Here is a 13,243-nt window from a genome sequence, read left to right as displayed (position 1 = left end):
CAATACTATGGAGCTACAAATCAATCACAAGAAAACACTGAAAAACACACAAAGACATGGAAGCTAATTAACATGTTAGTAAACAATGAATGGGCCAACAAAGAAAAAACAGAAGAAATTGAAAGATACCTCGAAACAAATGAAAATGAGAACACAACAATCCAAAATCTGAGGGGCACTGGAAAAGCAATCCTAAGAGGGAAATTCATGGCATTACGGGTCTATCTAAAAAACAAAACAAAACAAAAAAACAAAAAGAAAACCCCTGAAATAAACAATGTAACTTTACACTTAAAGGAACTTCAAAAAGAAAAAAAAAATAAGAACGAGTAGCTCTACGTGTAATTATGTAACTACGCCTGTCTTAAGTTTAGGTCTACTGAAATTACAACTTGAAACTGAGGCATTATAAAGGATTTCTGGGAAAATAACAATATGTTTGAAGAAAGTCCCTCTCTTCTCTCCCATTTTATTCTGTATTAAACAGGAATAAATGAAGGTTAAATATCAGAACTCAATCCTAACAGGCAGCACAACCATAAGCTTTGATCCTGTGTGTCTGCCAGTTGGCCAAAAAGTGATCTGCTCAGCTTTACAAGTGGTGACAGGAGGGTGGGGTGGCAGGTGACAGGGTTTTAAAGACAAGATAAATATAGTTTGAGCATTAAGATAAAACTGCTGACAGTTGTTGGTGTGGCTTTGTTCTCTACCAAAGTGCTTCATTTGGGTTGTTCACAGTAACTTTCCTGTAATTCCGATCCCCAGAAGTCCTTCCCAAAGGACAAAGCTCAGGCTGGAATTCTTACACAGGTTTCAGAGAACAAAGTAGGAAGCCCACTGATCTCAACCAACATTTGCATTCTAGGAGACAATTACACTTTACTATACAATCCATAATACATTCACAAATGAACATGTTCTTCTGCAAATGTTCATTTGGAAACATTTTAAAGAAATTTCAAGTGGCTGTGTGTATGGCAGTTCTTTAGGTGAAAAAAGTGAAAACCAAGATGTAGGCAACAAGGAGCAAAATCAGGCCTATTCGACAGTATTTGGGATGCTTCTCTTGTTCCTCTTCCTTTTTCAATAAGGTATCAAAACTGGGCATGTACATGTCTCCCAGACAAAACTGTAGGTCATTGGGATTTTCCTAAAAGAAAATTAGAGAATAGGCTCAATCAGTGATCAACATGTGACTGCAGAACAAGACACTGCCAGCGGCACTGAAGGCCCATGGTCACACTGTCTGGGGTGAGGCTTCATGTCCTGGCTGACATGTGAGAGGCTGGACGTCCCCGAAGGGCACTGCCACACGGGCACTGCCCCACAGCTCTAGTCTGTGGGCCAGCGTGTGTGTCTGCACTAGGAAGCTGGCATTATTCATTGACTAATTGCTCACACAAGCGTGTTTCTGTCACCTTTGAGAAAATTCAGTACCCCTTACATTTCATAAGTACTGCATGTCTCTCAGGCTAGTGAGTGGAAATAAAATTAAAATTCCTTCCTTGCTTTAGATGAGCCTTAGAGGTTGGACTTTGTCGGCATGGAAGGGATACACATTGTTTGGCGAGTTTTTCAGCAAATCCAGAAGCTGAGTCCAAGGAAGGAGTAATACTGAGAGTCACAGTTCGCTCCACACTCCTCAGGCTGCGGGCCCCCCCCCCCCCCTTGCAGAGGGCTACAGCGCGTTCCGTGTGCAGAGGCTTTGGCGCTGTGCGACCTCCTGAAGACAGGATCCAAAAGATCCTTCCCCACACCAGCTCCTACTCCCCAGTCTGTCTCTTTCAGGAGCCTAATCTTCCTTTCCGCAGGGCAGACTTGTCCTCAACTCAACCTCATTCCTGCATCCAACAAATCACCTGTAAATGTCTTCGCCCGTTATGCCCAGCTCTGGTTCTCTGCTAAAGACTCAGTGTTTATGCCTGGATTCCAGTAAGCACACGACGCATGGAGGGCGAACGCTGAAACTGTTTCACAAACCCATCCAGGCACCATTATTTCTTGCCTGGATACTTGCAGTGTCTTATAGCTAGACTGCCACCCTCCCTCTGACTCTCTAGCTTCAGTAGACGCAAAGGCAGGCAGCGTCCAAGTAGCCTTGGGAGTTAATGAACTTGTTACAGATTCACCAATGCACAGTGAGGTGAGCAATGCGCATGTGTGTACAGGGCTGGCTGGATCCCAGCCATGGCAACAAAATCCTCCCATCCCACTGCTACTAGTTTCCATGTCCCAGTTTTACAGAAAAGCTAATGTAGTAAAATAAAATTTGGTTGACCTATGCAAAAGCATGGATGATTTTTAAAAAATCTGCTCTGCTCTTGCTTGTCCTTTCTGTGTGTTTCCTAATCAGAGGCCTGTGCCTGGCCTGCAAGGTCAAGGCTTTGGCTCTTCAGTGAGAACTTCAGGAAAGAAGACTGCGCTCTTCCATCCCGCTGATAGCTGCCCTTTGCAGCTCAACACAGGGCTTCTTTTCTTCTCTCTTATTCGTAAACTCTTAGCAACTTAGAAAAATGAGGGTGGCAAAAGGAACTTGAAACTTTTTATAGCTCAGAGTGGTGAAAAGTTTTCAGAAAGTAAGTTAGGGGCTCTGTCTGCTAATTAAGAGATCTGGACAGGGAAGGTGATAGAAGAAGTCGAGTTAATGAGGCATAGGAAGAAATGGTAATAAAAGCAACAGTCATGACTTCCAGAAGCATCCCTCAAGAACAGTTAGTGCACCCAGGCTGGTGTGGCTCAGTGGACTGAGCACTGGATTGCGAAGCAAAGTGTCACTGGTTTAATTCCCAGTCAGGGCACATGCCTGGGTTGCAGGCCAGGTCTCCAGTGGGGGGCATGGGAGAGGCAACCACACATTGCTGTTTCTCCTCTCTCCCGCTCTAAAAATAAATAAATAAAATCTTTAAAAAAAAATAGTGCTGAAGGATAGCACCACGAGGTCTGTAAACGGGCTGTGACCTGAGGGGCCGCTGCTTTGGGGTGAGTGATTTGCATGTAGAGGTGGGGTGAGGGAAGACCCTGGTTTTAGTAAAGCAATATAGCCATCATCCTCATTTTTGATCTTCCTAAACATAACTCATGGAATTGTCCAACAGAAATTACTCCCTGTTGCCAATAATGTTCCATTTCCTTACCCTTACATTCACATTTTCTTTTAGTCTGCTTTTTAGCCTTATTTCCCATTATTTTATCATATCATCTGTAGCTCCAGCAAAACTAGACCACTGATTGTTGCGACAATTTCTCTCATTCTTGGATTTGTGTCCTTTCTCTTACTACACCTGACAGACAAGCCCACGCCCGCCCCACACTGAATGCAAACTCTATCTTTTGAATTATACACATCCTTCAAGCCCAGCATAAATTAATTTTTATAAAGGCCTTTTTAAAAAATAACCCAATGTGATTATTTTGTCTTCTGAACCTGCATTTCACCTTGTACTAACTTGACTTGCATGATCTTTTTCCTCTATCTCCACTCCAGCTTGTTCTATGGTTACTCTTTGTTACTTTGTTCAGTGAAATGAACTTAAAGATGGGGACAGCAATGTTTATAGTCCCCTGGTAATTCATGTAAACAACAAAGAGAAAGGACTGTCACTGTACAGTCAAGACATGTTTGTGAAATAAGTCAATACATTGTTTTCTACTTGTAGTAGGTAACTTCTTAGAGGTCCTGACCTTCAGACTCCAGATAAAAAGCACAGGATTATTGTTGCTATGGGGGAAGCATCTGTTATGGAAACTCCTTCAGAAAAAAGACTATATTAAGGAAAAGACACATTAAACCTACTAGGAGGTTAAGAAACTTCAAAGACTCCAGACAAGGAGATTACTTCAAGGTGTGCACGTTTGAGATTTTCAAAAGTGTAAGATTTAAAGGGGGCATAAAGCTATTCCCTGAAAAAGTCTTTAGGTGCTTAAGGTATGAACACACAGGCATAAGGGGCACTTGGAAAATGCCAGGCCTCCCTGGCCCAGGCGCAGCCGAGGCCGGCCGGGGCTGGGCAGGAGTCCAGTCCGCTCAGAGAACAGAGGGCCCCTCTCCTGACTTGGCAGGTACTTCTAGATCTTCTGCATGATGGGTGACACCAGAAGAAGAAGGGGGGGCAGACTTCATTTGGGTTTAAGCTGGGTGAATGAGTTCATTGCATACTTTTCCTGTGCTGAAATGCTTTTGCTCTGTTTTGTTACTGAGAGGCAGGAAAGAGTCCAGAATGTAAGTCTGCAATCTTAAATCACTGAGTGGGCTTGCAATGAAATGATCTTTGATGAGCACTGCCTCGCACAGGCCCAAAAACAGATGTATAACAAATATTTTTTAATAAATGTAGAACAAGGGATTCATAAGTATTCCCTTACGTGTGAACATAAATGGTCACACAACTGGGGGAAAACATACGTGATCTGGCAAATCAAGTTTCAAAAAACTTTCACCTTCCAGGTAAACCTTGCTTCTGTGCCACATCAGATTTGTTGCAAAACTCAAAACAAATAAATGAAACACAAATGATGACAAGAACAAGGGAAGCGAGAGGCAGAAATGACCTGAAACCTGCAGATTTGGCGCGTGGTGAGGAATGCCTGTCACCCTGATACCCACATCTCAGGAGGACCTCACCAGCCTCCCTCACCTAGCGAAGGAGCGAGTCTTCGCCTTGAGTATCTTCAGATGCCCAGAGAGGTTGGTGTGCAGGGAACACTTGTCATACTCCTCAAAGGTCCTTGAAGGATTCCTTTTCCTGTCTTCCATAGCTTCCTCCAAACTCGTGTCACCACATAGCGGGTTATTCTTCAGAACTGATGAGAGGGGTGGTGGGGGGCTCTCTGGGGAGGCAGCCTTTGTGCTGAATCCCTTCAACTGCTGAGCAACAATATTCTTCTTTGCTCTCTGTTAGGGGACACAGAGACAAGGCTTCCCTTACCAACAGGCTGTGGATGGCAGAGAATGTAATGGAGAGAACTGTACCTGGAACTGCGTTGATTCTGCCCGGGAACCCAACAGATTAGGACAATGAATGAGGAATGGGTTCTGGGATCTAGTTTGACCTAGAACCTATGAGTTCTTTCTTTGCCTACGATCTTATTTGGTTTCAGTAATCATCATTAAAATGCTATTTTATAACTATGGAGAAAGAACATTTAATTCAAATACTAGTAGAATTCTGAACAAAGCCATTTTCTCTTCAGCTCACTGGCACTGAGATTTAATGACATTTAATTTCTATCTGTACATTCCATGACTGATAAGAATAATATTTAATATTGTTCTATTAATCCAGCAAAGTCAAGATGAAAAGGAATTTTATAGACATGCCTTGGCTTTTGTGAAAATTCTCTTGGGACTCCTATTTCAGATATCTTGGAGAAATGGACTAACTTAGCATTGTACTCCTATATGTGTCTACAGACCAGCTGGCTATTAGATGACTCTAATATTGACTTAGAATTTTTAAAATCTTTTTATTGAAGCACAATATGAATAAGATCAAGTACACATATGACAAAAGTATAGATCAATAAATTTTCACAAACCAAATAAACCTAAGTAAGATTCTACCAACGAACAGCCCTGGCTGGTGTGGCTCAGTGTGGCTCAGTGGACTGAGTGCCAGCCTGCAAACCAAAGGGTTGCTGGTTTGATTCCCAGCCAGGACACATGCTTAGGTTGCCAGCCAGGTCCCCAGTAGGTGGTGTGCAAAAGGCAACCACACATTGTTGTATCTCTCCCTTTTCCCCCTCCTTTCCCCTCTCTCTAAAAATAAACAAGTAAAATCTTAAAAAAAAAAAGATTTTACCAAAAAACAAGTCACTACCATCACGCCTCATGCTCCTTCCAGTCACCGTCTCCTCCTTACTCACGGACGACCAGTATCCCACATTTAATAGTGTGAGCCAGTTCTCTCTCTCTCTCTCTTTCTCTTCAGTGTCCACGGTGACCTCTGAGTTTCTACTTTGCTTTTTTTCCTTTCATCTACAAAACTATCATGAAGGTAGAAAATTTTTAAATTAAAATTTCTTCATTCGTCAAATATAATTGAGAAGAAACAAAAACCAGATAGAGTAATGCCTCATTTATCATGGGGCATCAAGGGAGCGGAATTTCATGTACATTAATTCCCAGAAAGCTTAGGTTTAACCCTTAAAAACTGGCAGCAAATATCATTAATTTACAGTATTTTTTGAAAGAAATAACTGTGTTTCATATATTTCAGACTTCCAGCACAGAAAAGCTTTAACAGCGGTAATTATTCCTCCATCAGAGGTGTCCAACCTTTTGGCATCTCTGGGCCACACTGGAAGAAGAGTTGTTTTGGGATACACATTAAATACATTGGAACATTAGGAAGAAAAAAAGCATGTATTTGATTACAACTCTTTATCCACATTATAGATAGATTATATTTAGCAAAGAAAAATTCAATAATATTATTATTTTAGTTATATGTACTCTAAAATAATTTAAATTCTAAAGGTTTATATAAGAAAAGTAATATTTCAAAGCTTACCTAGACTTTCTGGCAATAACCATTATTTAGCCCACTTATTCTTTATATACTTTATTATTCATACCATTAAATAAAGAGTAAAATAGAAGACATAAACAAAAGCAGAGAATATGTAATTCACAGACCAAAAAAGAATAAAGAAGGAATCTAAAAAATGTACTTTAAGCAGAATTAAATTAATACTAGAAGGAAAAATTAAGTTGCAAAAAAGAATGCAGAGCAAGAAAACAAAAAGGAAAAAAGAGAAAACTGATAAATATATGTATAAATCTAAATAAGCATTGACTTTATGGTGAAATGGAAATAATAATCACTGATATGTGATTTTTAAAACAAGAGACAACTAAAACACTGAACAGTAACAAGTTTAACAGATAAATTTTTAAAAAGATTTTGTTTATTTTTAGAGAGAGGAAGGGAGGGAGAAAGAGAGGGAGAGAAACTTTAATGTGTGGTTGCCTCTTGTGTGCCCCCTACTGGGGCTCTGGCCCAAAGCCCAGACATGTGCCCTGACTGGGACTAGAACCAGTGACCCTTTGATTCGCAGGCTGGCACTCAGTCCACTGAGCCACACCAGCCAGGGCTAACAGATATTTTTTGATGAGGACGCTAAGAAATCATTTCACAGAGATATTACTAAAGCATGTATTGCTCAGTTCAGTAGAGAAGTATAGAAAAGATAAGAGAAAGCTGAAAACAAGACAAGAAAAATAAAACAAAGAATATAGTAGGGGCAGAACTTCAGGAAAATAGAAAAAATATTTAGAAATAGTCACATTAAATGTAAATAGACTAAACCCTCCATTTAAATGACAGCGATTGTCAGATCAGTTTAACCAGTAAATTCAACTGTGTAATATTTATAAGAGAAATATCTAAAATATAAGACTCAGAAACAATGAGAGTGAATAAATGTAAAAGCATAGAGAGGCAAATACAAACCAACGAGCACTGGGCGCTGCAGGGGCTGGTGAAACGCACCCGTTTTGTTCCCTCTTCCTCAGCACACGGGATCACTGCCTTTCCCAGGCCGTCTTGAATGGAAATGGGGGCTGGCTCTTTCCAGTTGATGGTATGTGGACAAAATAACAGAGGCCACTTCCCAGCAAGACTCCTGAGCTCTCCCTCCAGATTTTTGGCTCACTTTGCCCTGCTTCCCTTTTTTGGTGTCCCTGTAAGCTCGGGTCTGAGGTGGCAGAGCTACGAGGACAAAGAACTCGAAGCCCTGGGTCATTGCTTGGAAAAGAGCTGCCTCCAAACACACCTGCCCTTCCTCAGACTTGTCAGGAGGAAGAATTTTTTTCCTTGATAGTAACTGATAGTCTGTGGGGTATTTATCACCACTGTGTAGCCCAGGCTGCCCTCCTTATCACAGAGGTGGTATCTTGAAATTCCAAGACCGTGCAGCATTGGCTTAGCAGACAAGCAGTGGAAAGGGATAAAATGACATCACAGCTGGAGTGATGCCTCTTCACACCCCTCCGTGAGAATCAGTTGGGGAAAGTGTCATCTGTGGCCACTGGACTCTAATCCCCTGTAGCTCTAGGAGAAATACTTGCAAATTATCAAGAGCACTGCTTTAGCTCATAGGAAAATGGCACAGGGACGTTCTCCTGAAAGTAAAATGTAATTTTTTAAAAAGCTTAAATATAAATAAATCATGGGTGTAAACATGATACATATAGTTAAAAACTCAACTTCATATTTGGGATCTAGGGGATCTTTGTCATCACTGCTGAGTTGGAAGTAATTTTGAGGGCAATGTCAATGGGTTAAGTCCTTTGACACCAAAAGATAGTCGCAGGTTTTCCCTCCAGACCCTTATTTGCAAGTTAGTTTAAAAATTTCTGAGAGAGAGGAATAAAATGAGGGCTGGGCAGGCTCTACAGTGAAGCCATACTGGAAAGCTGGTGCTTGGAGGGGAATGGGTGGGAGGACACACGCCGCTTTGAATGAGCAGAGAAAGTGTCTTCTGTGAAGGGAGAGAGACCTTCTCCCTGTGACAAGAGTGAGTACCTACTCTGTTCTTGGTTTCCTGCAGCCTTCCTTTTGCACAAACACTGCAAGGGCCAGAGCAAGAAAGAAAGGAGCCCGCATCCCGTGCCCAGGTGCACCCAGATGGTACCTGCAAGTAGACAAGGTTTTGCCAGTTCTGTGCAGCAGGGAAATTTCCACACGGAAACCTCACCAGGCTGGCCTGAAGGAGGGCCAAGCTCCTCAGTAACAGCTTCATGTCCAGCTGCAGGAACTTGTCAGGATGGTTGTTATTTGGCAAAACATAGAGATCCATGCCTCCCTCTGTCACTGGTGGGAATAAGAGGTGAATAAGGATGGTCCCGTCGGACTTGTACATTATTGGTGAGTGTGAGGAGTCCCCGACTGGTATCGGAAGCCAGGTTTCTCACCTGCAGTTGGATGCCATGCTCAAAATGACAGGAACAGTGCAGCATCCTGCCTCCCCTCTCTCTTTCGCACGCGTGCATACACACACACACACACACACACACACACTCACTCACTCACTCACTCACTCACACCCCCCCCTCAGTGAATGCATTTAGGGTGCTTGAAAGGGGCTATGCTCATTAACATTAATAGGATGCCTCTCCATACAGTCAGAACTCACAATTTAATGAGGAGGAACTTTCTCTGGAGAAGCTGCCAGAATTTTGGCACCACAGTCCCTAACTTGGAATACATGAGACAGTCAGCACTAGAGAGACATCACCAAAATTTTCTCTCTGAATGTGATGGAACTGACCTGGATGACTTGGTCCTGTCCACACAGGCTCTAATGATGTGCAAGATCTTGTTTTTCCTCGTGTTTGACTCCCAGAGTCTCACGGGAAACCTAACCGGGCTTAGATCGTCAGCTCTGTTCTGAGTAGAGAAAGGGCAAGAATTTGCTTCCTGGTTTGCTATGGGCATTTTGTCCCAACCTGCTGCCTGGACCCAAGCCCTCTCTTCCCAGATGCATGAACCCCTTCACTGTGCTTGGTGCTCACTCAGCCCTTGGGGCCAAAGGCACACATGGGTGCTGGGTTCAGGACGGGCTGTCCCAAGTGGACCTGCCTACTGTTCGGGGAGCCAAGGTGCCAGTGAGGCCATGGACAGTGTAGAGACGATGACTTTCAGGGAGGTGCGCTCTCATTTGAAGCCATTCTGCCTCAGGGAGCCCATATTTTCAGTGGGAAAGGACTCGCTCCCAGAGAGAGAGGGGGAACCTGCCCACTTGTGAGAAGGTGAAGGACAGACACATGAGCAGTTTCTAAAAGACACAAGTTGTCTGCTATGTTTGCATCTCTGTAAACCCATCCGACTCAGCAGGAAGGCTTCCCTTCCAGGGGTAACGGGTTCCATGTGGAATGCTTCAGCAGCCGATTGCAGGAGAGAGCCACATAGCTTTTAAGAATCAGCAACCAGCCCTGGATGGAGTGTCTCAGTGGATTGAGCACTGGCCTGCAAACCTAAGAGTTGCCAGTTCAATTCCTAGTCAGGTTATATGCCTGGGTTGTGGGCCAGGTCCCCAGTAGGGGGCACATGAGAGGCAATCACACATTCTCCCTCTCCCTCCCTCCCTTCTCCTCTCTCTAAAAATAAATAACATCTTAAAAAAAAAGGGGGGAATCAGCAACCAGGATGCTCTCAAATTCAGAAAGACATTGGACAGTACTTACCTTCTTTATAGCAATAAGTATGATGTGTTCTACTTATAGAGGCAAAACTGGAGTAAACAATCAACACTTTCTGTGAGAATTTTCTGGACCCAAACTCTATCACTTTCTTACAATAGTTGAAATATGTCTGGGTAGTTGTAGCATTACAGTTCATGGAGATAGCACTTTATAATAACAGTTGATAACCAAACAGTTAAATCACAAGTGTTTCAAGAATCTAGTGTATCATGGAAACATGCATATGCATGGTACTTTCTGGATTTTTCTGACTACTGCCAGAATTCATCTAATGAATAAAGTATCTCTCAGGGTGTTTGCTTTTCCTAAAAGATTCTTTGGGGAATAGCAAACATCTTCAGAAGAACGTAGCTTCTCTTTGGCCCTCTGAATTGGCAAGTGGAGACACAGAACTTAGATCCAAATACATTGATCAAGCCAGGCCTTTTTCTTAGCCAAAGTATGATATAGGTGAAAGGAGCCTTTGTTTGTCCTAGGGTGTCCTTTCTTCAGGGGTCTCCAACATGTGGCCCATGGGCCACATGCTGCCCAGGATGGCTGTGAAGGTGGCCCAACACAAAAATCACAAATTTACTTAAAGCATTATGAGATATTTTTTGTGTGATTACATGTCACAATCTAATTGTGTGGGCCAAGGCAGCTCTTCTTCCACTGTGGCCCAGAGGCACCAAATGTTTGACTTAAAGGACCCACACAAGGACTCACCTACTCAGACTCACTCCCTCTGAGCTCTAGCCCCAGGGTAGCAGCTTGAAGGGCACTAAAGGCATAAAGAGAGAAAATGAAGTGTCTGGCATCAAGGTGAGCAGAGGCCATTGTCCCTTTGCTAAACTCTACCCCCACAGAGCCAGTAGGGTGGTGCCATCTGAGACTCCATCAACCTGGCTAACACTGACCTGCCTTGGAGATCCCCAGAGTTTCTATCCCACCCAATTTATGGGCCCACCCAACTTATGGGCCCACCCAAGCCTCTTTTCCATAAGAACAACTTGTCTTGGCTCCTAAATCCTATCAAACAAGGGAAAGCTGGCTTTAGTGAGCTCTAGCAGCAGCCAGATTAGAGTCACAGTTTAGCTTCTCCTGGGAATCTCCAAGTCCAGCACAAGTAGCAGCCACCTCAGATTGCTTTACAGCTCAGGCAGGGTGCCCCAGGCAAAACACAGGTGGGGGCTGACCTTGGCCTGTACCGCCTTGGAAACCCCAGGGCCAGTGCACCCAGGGGGCAGTTACAGACCACGTCAGAGCACCACCACCCTGCCCCTGCACAGCTGACCCTTCACAGAGGGCAGAGGTTGGTGGTCAGTGGTCACAGCCAGTCCTTGCAGCTGACTGGCCTATAAAGCCCCGTCCAGCAAACAGCAGCAAAGGCTCAACTACGACAAGTGTACTCAGCCCACATGAAGGGCGCACCTCGAGGACCCAGCTTGGGTGATAGGGGAGGCTGTGCCACTGGACTCCACAGTGGCACATGGACTCCGCTATATTAGGCCATGCTACCAAGACATGGAGTCAAAGCAGCTCTACCTAATATATGGAAACAAATACAGGGAGGCTGCCAAAATGAGGAGACAAAGAAACATGGCACAAATGAAAGAACAGATCAAAGCTCCTGCCCTGGCTGGTGTGGCTCAGTGGATTGAATGCCGCCCTACAAACCAAAGGGCTGCTGGTTCAATTCCCAGTTGGAGCACATGCCTGGGTTGCAGGCTAGGTCCCTGTTAGGTGAGAGGCAATCACACATTAATCTCCAATTAATGGTTTCTCTCCCTCTCTTTGTCCCTCCCTTCGCCTCTCTAAAAATAAATAAATAAAATCTTTAAAAAGGCCAAAGGTTAAAGATAAAGAGAGACTGTTAAAAATAGCAAGAGAAAATTTAGTTACCAAATGGTTGCCAGGTGAAGGGAGAAGGGTGGAATGGGTGAAGGGGTGAGGGGACTAAGAAGCACAAACAGGTAGTTACCGAATAGCCATGGGGCTGTACAGTGCAGTATAGGAAATGGGGTAGCCACAGAACTTATACTCATGACCATGGATATGAACAATGGTGGGGGGAGTGTCTGAGGGAGTGGGGGGTGCTGGGTGGAGGAGGCAACGGGGGCAAAATCAGGATGACTGTAATAGCACAATCAACAATATAATTTAAAAATAAAATAATAGGTCATCTGTATTTATATTGTCTTAAACCATTAATTAAATAACACATATGTCCTTCTGCAAAATTCTGGGAATACTAAGTTGAGTTTATAAAATTCTTTAGAAGGTAAAAAGAAATAGCACTCCTAAATGAAATCCACATTTGGAAAAAATTAATTTGCTTCTAATTGACTTTTGGTTCTACATATCCTACAAAGTAAAGGTCAAGCACTCTCACATGGCTCATAGGCCAGGACTCAGTTGAAAGCAAAGTGCCATGTCTGGCTAATTCATACAGAGACTTATTACAGGATCTTGGGCAGTTCACACAATTCTGGTCAAACCTGAGACCTGGGATGAGGCCAGGCTGCCAGGAATATGGCCCAGAATTATGCTCCAGGCCCTCTCTGGTGTGAGGTCAGGTGTCACAGTGGCTGCACACACAGCAGACACTGCCTTGGGAGCCTTAGCGCCACCAGCAACCTGCACTGATAATGCTTCTTCCTGTTACTGCCTTCCTGGATCAGGTGGGTGTGGCAGGAAAATCCTGGGTCAGATTTCAGCACCCTAGCTCTAAGAAAGGTTGTGAACATGACTATGTTCAGTTTTTTGCTTCTTTGACAGATAAGATGGGAGATTCCTCAAACATAAGAATGGGGTATAAATGATTAAAGTCCAGAAAAAATTAAAATGTATGTGGCATGCAGGGTCTTTTTGTAAAGATATTTATTTACTTATTTATCTATCTATCTAGCAATCATTGGGTAAAAAATACCATCAGTTGGTGTCCTGTGAGTAGCATGTTCTCTTTTTTCATTTTTGGGTAAATGTCAGATTCCCAAGTCTGCATAACACGTTTGTCTGCCATTCTTTCAAGTAAAAATGGTGCTCAATGAAAAACATAGG

General features: G+C 43.4%; 1 protein-coding gene across 1 annotated transcript; it reads right to left on the bottom strand.

Annotated features, from left to right (window-relative positions):
* Nucleotides 1–985: 985 nt before the first annotated feature.
* Nucleotides 986–8,799, bottom strand: LOC129064987 (major intrinsically disordered NOTCH2-binding receptor 1-like). Its single transcript, XM_054566251.1, has 3 exons — nucleotides 8,635–8,799; nucleotides 4,658–4,891; nucleotides 986–1,150 (listed from the first exon to the last, which is right to left on the bottom strand). The coding sequence occupies exons 1-3, from the start codon at nucleotides 8,797–8,799 to the stop codon at nucleotides 986–988; spliced, it is 564 nt and encodes a 187-aa protein (XP_054422226.1).
* Nucleotides 8,800–13,243: the final 4,444 nt, after the last annotated feature.

This window comes from Pteronotus mesoamericanus, unplaced genomic scaffold, assembly GCF_021234165.1.
Source record: "Pteronotus mesoamericanus isolate MK-2021 breed Mesoamerican mustached bat unplaced genomic scaffold, CSHL_Meso_final contig_171, whole genome shotgun sequence".
NCBI classification, from domain to species: Eukaryota; Metazoa; Chordata; class Mammalia; order Chiroptera; family Mormoopidae; genus Pteronotus; species Pteronotus mesoamericanus.
The sequence above is the reverse complement of the archived record's forward strand: the minus strand, read 5'-3'. Positions and strand labels throughout refer to the sequence as shown.

Bases quoted from the DNA above. Each gene is read 5' to 3' on its own strand.
- LOC129064987 (XM_054566251.1), bottom strand. From the start codon at position 8,799: ATGGATCTCTATGTTTTGCCAAATAACAACCATCCTGACAAGTTCCTG. The intron at 4,892-8,634 runs GTACCATCTGGG...GTCCCCTAACAG, and splicing joins AAAACCTTGTCTACTTGCAG to AGAGCAAAGAAGAATATTGT. The intron at 1,151-4,657 runs GCGAAGACTCGC...ATTTTCTTTTAG, and splicing joins GGCATCTGAAGATACTCAAG to GAAAATCCCAATGACCTACA.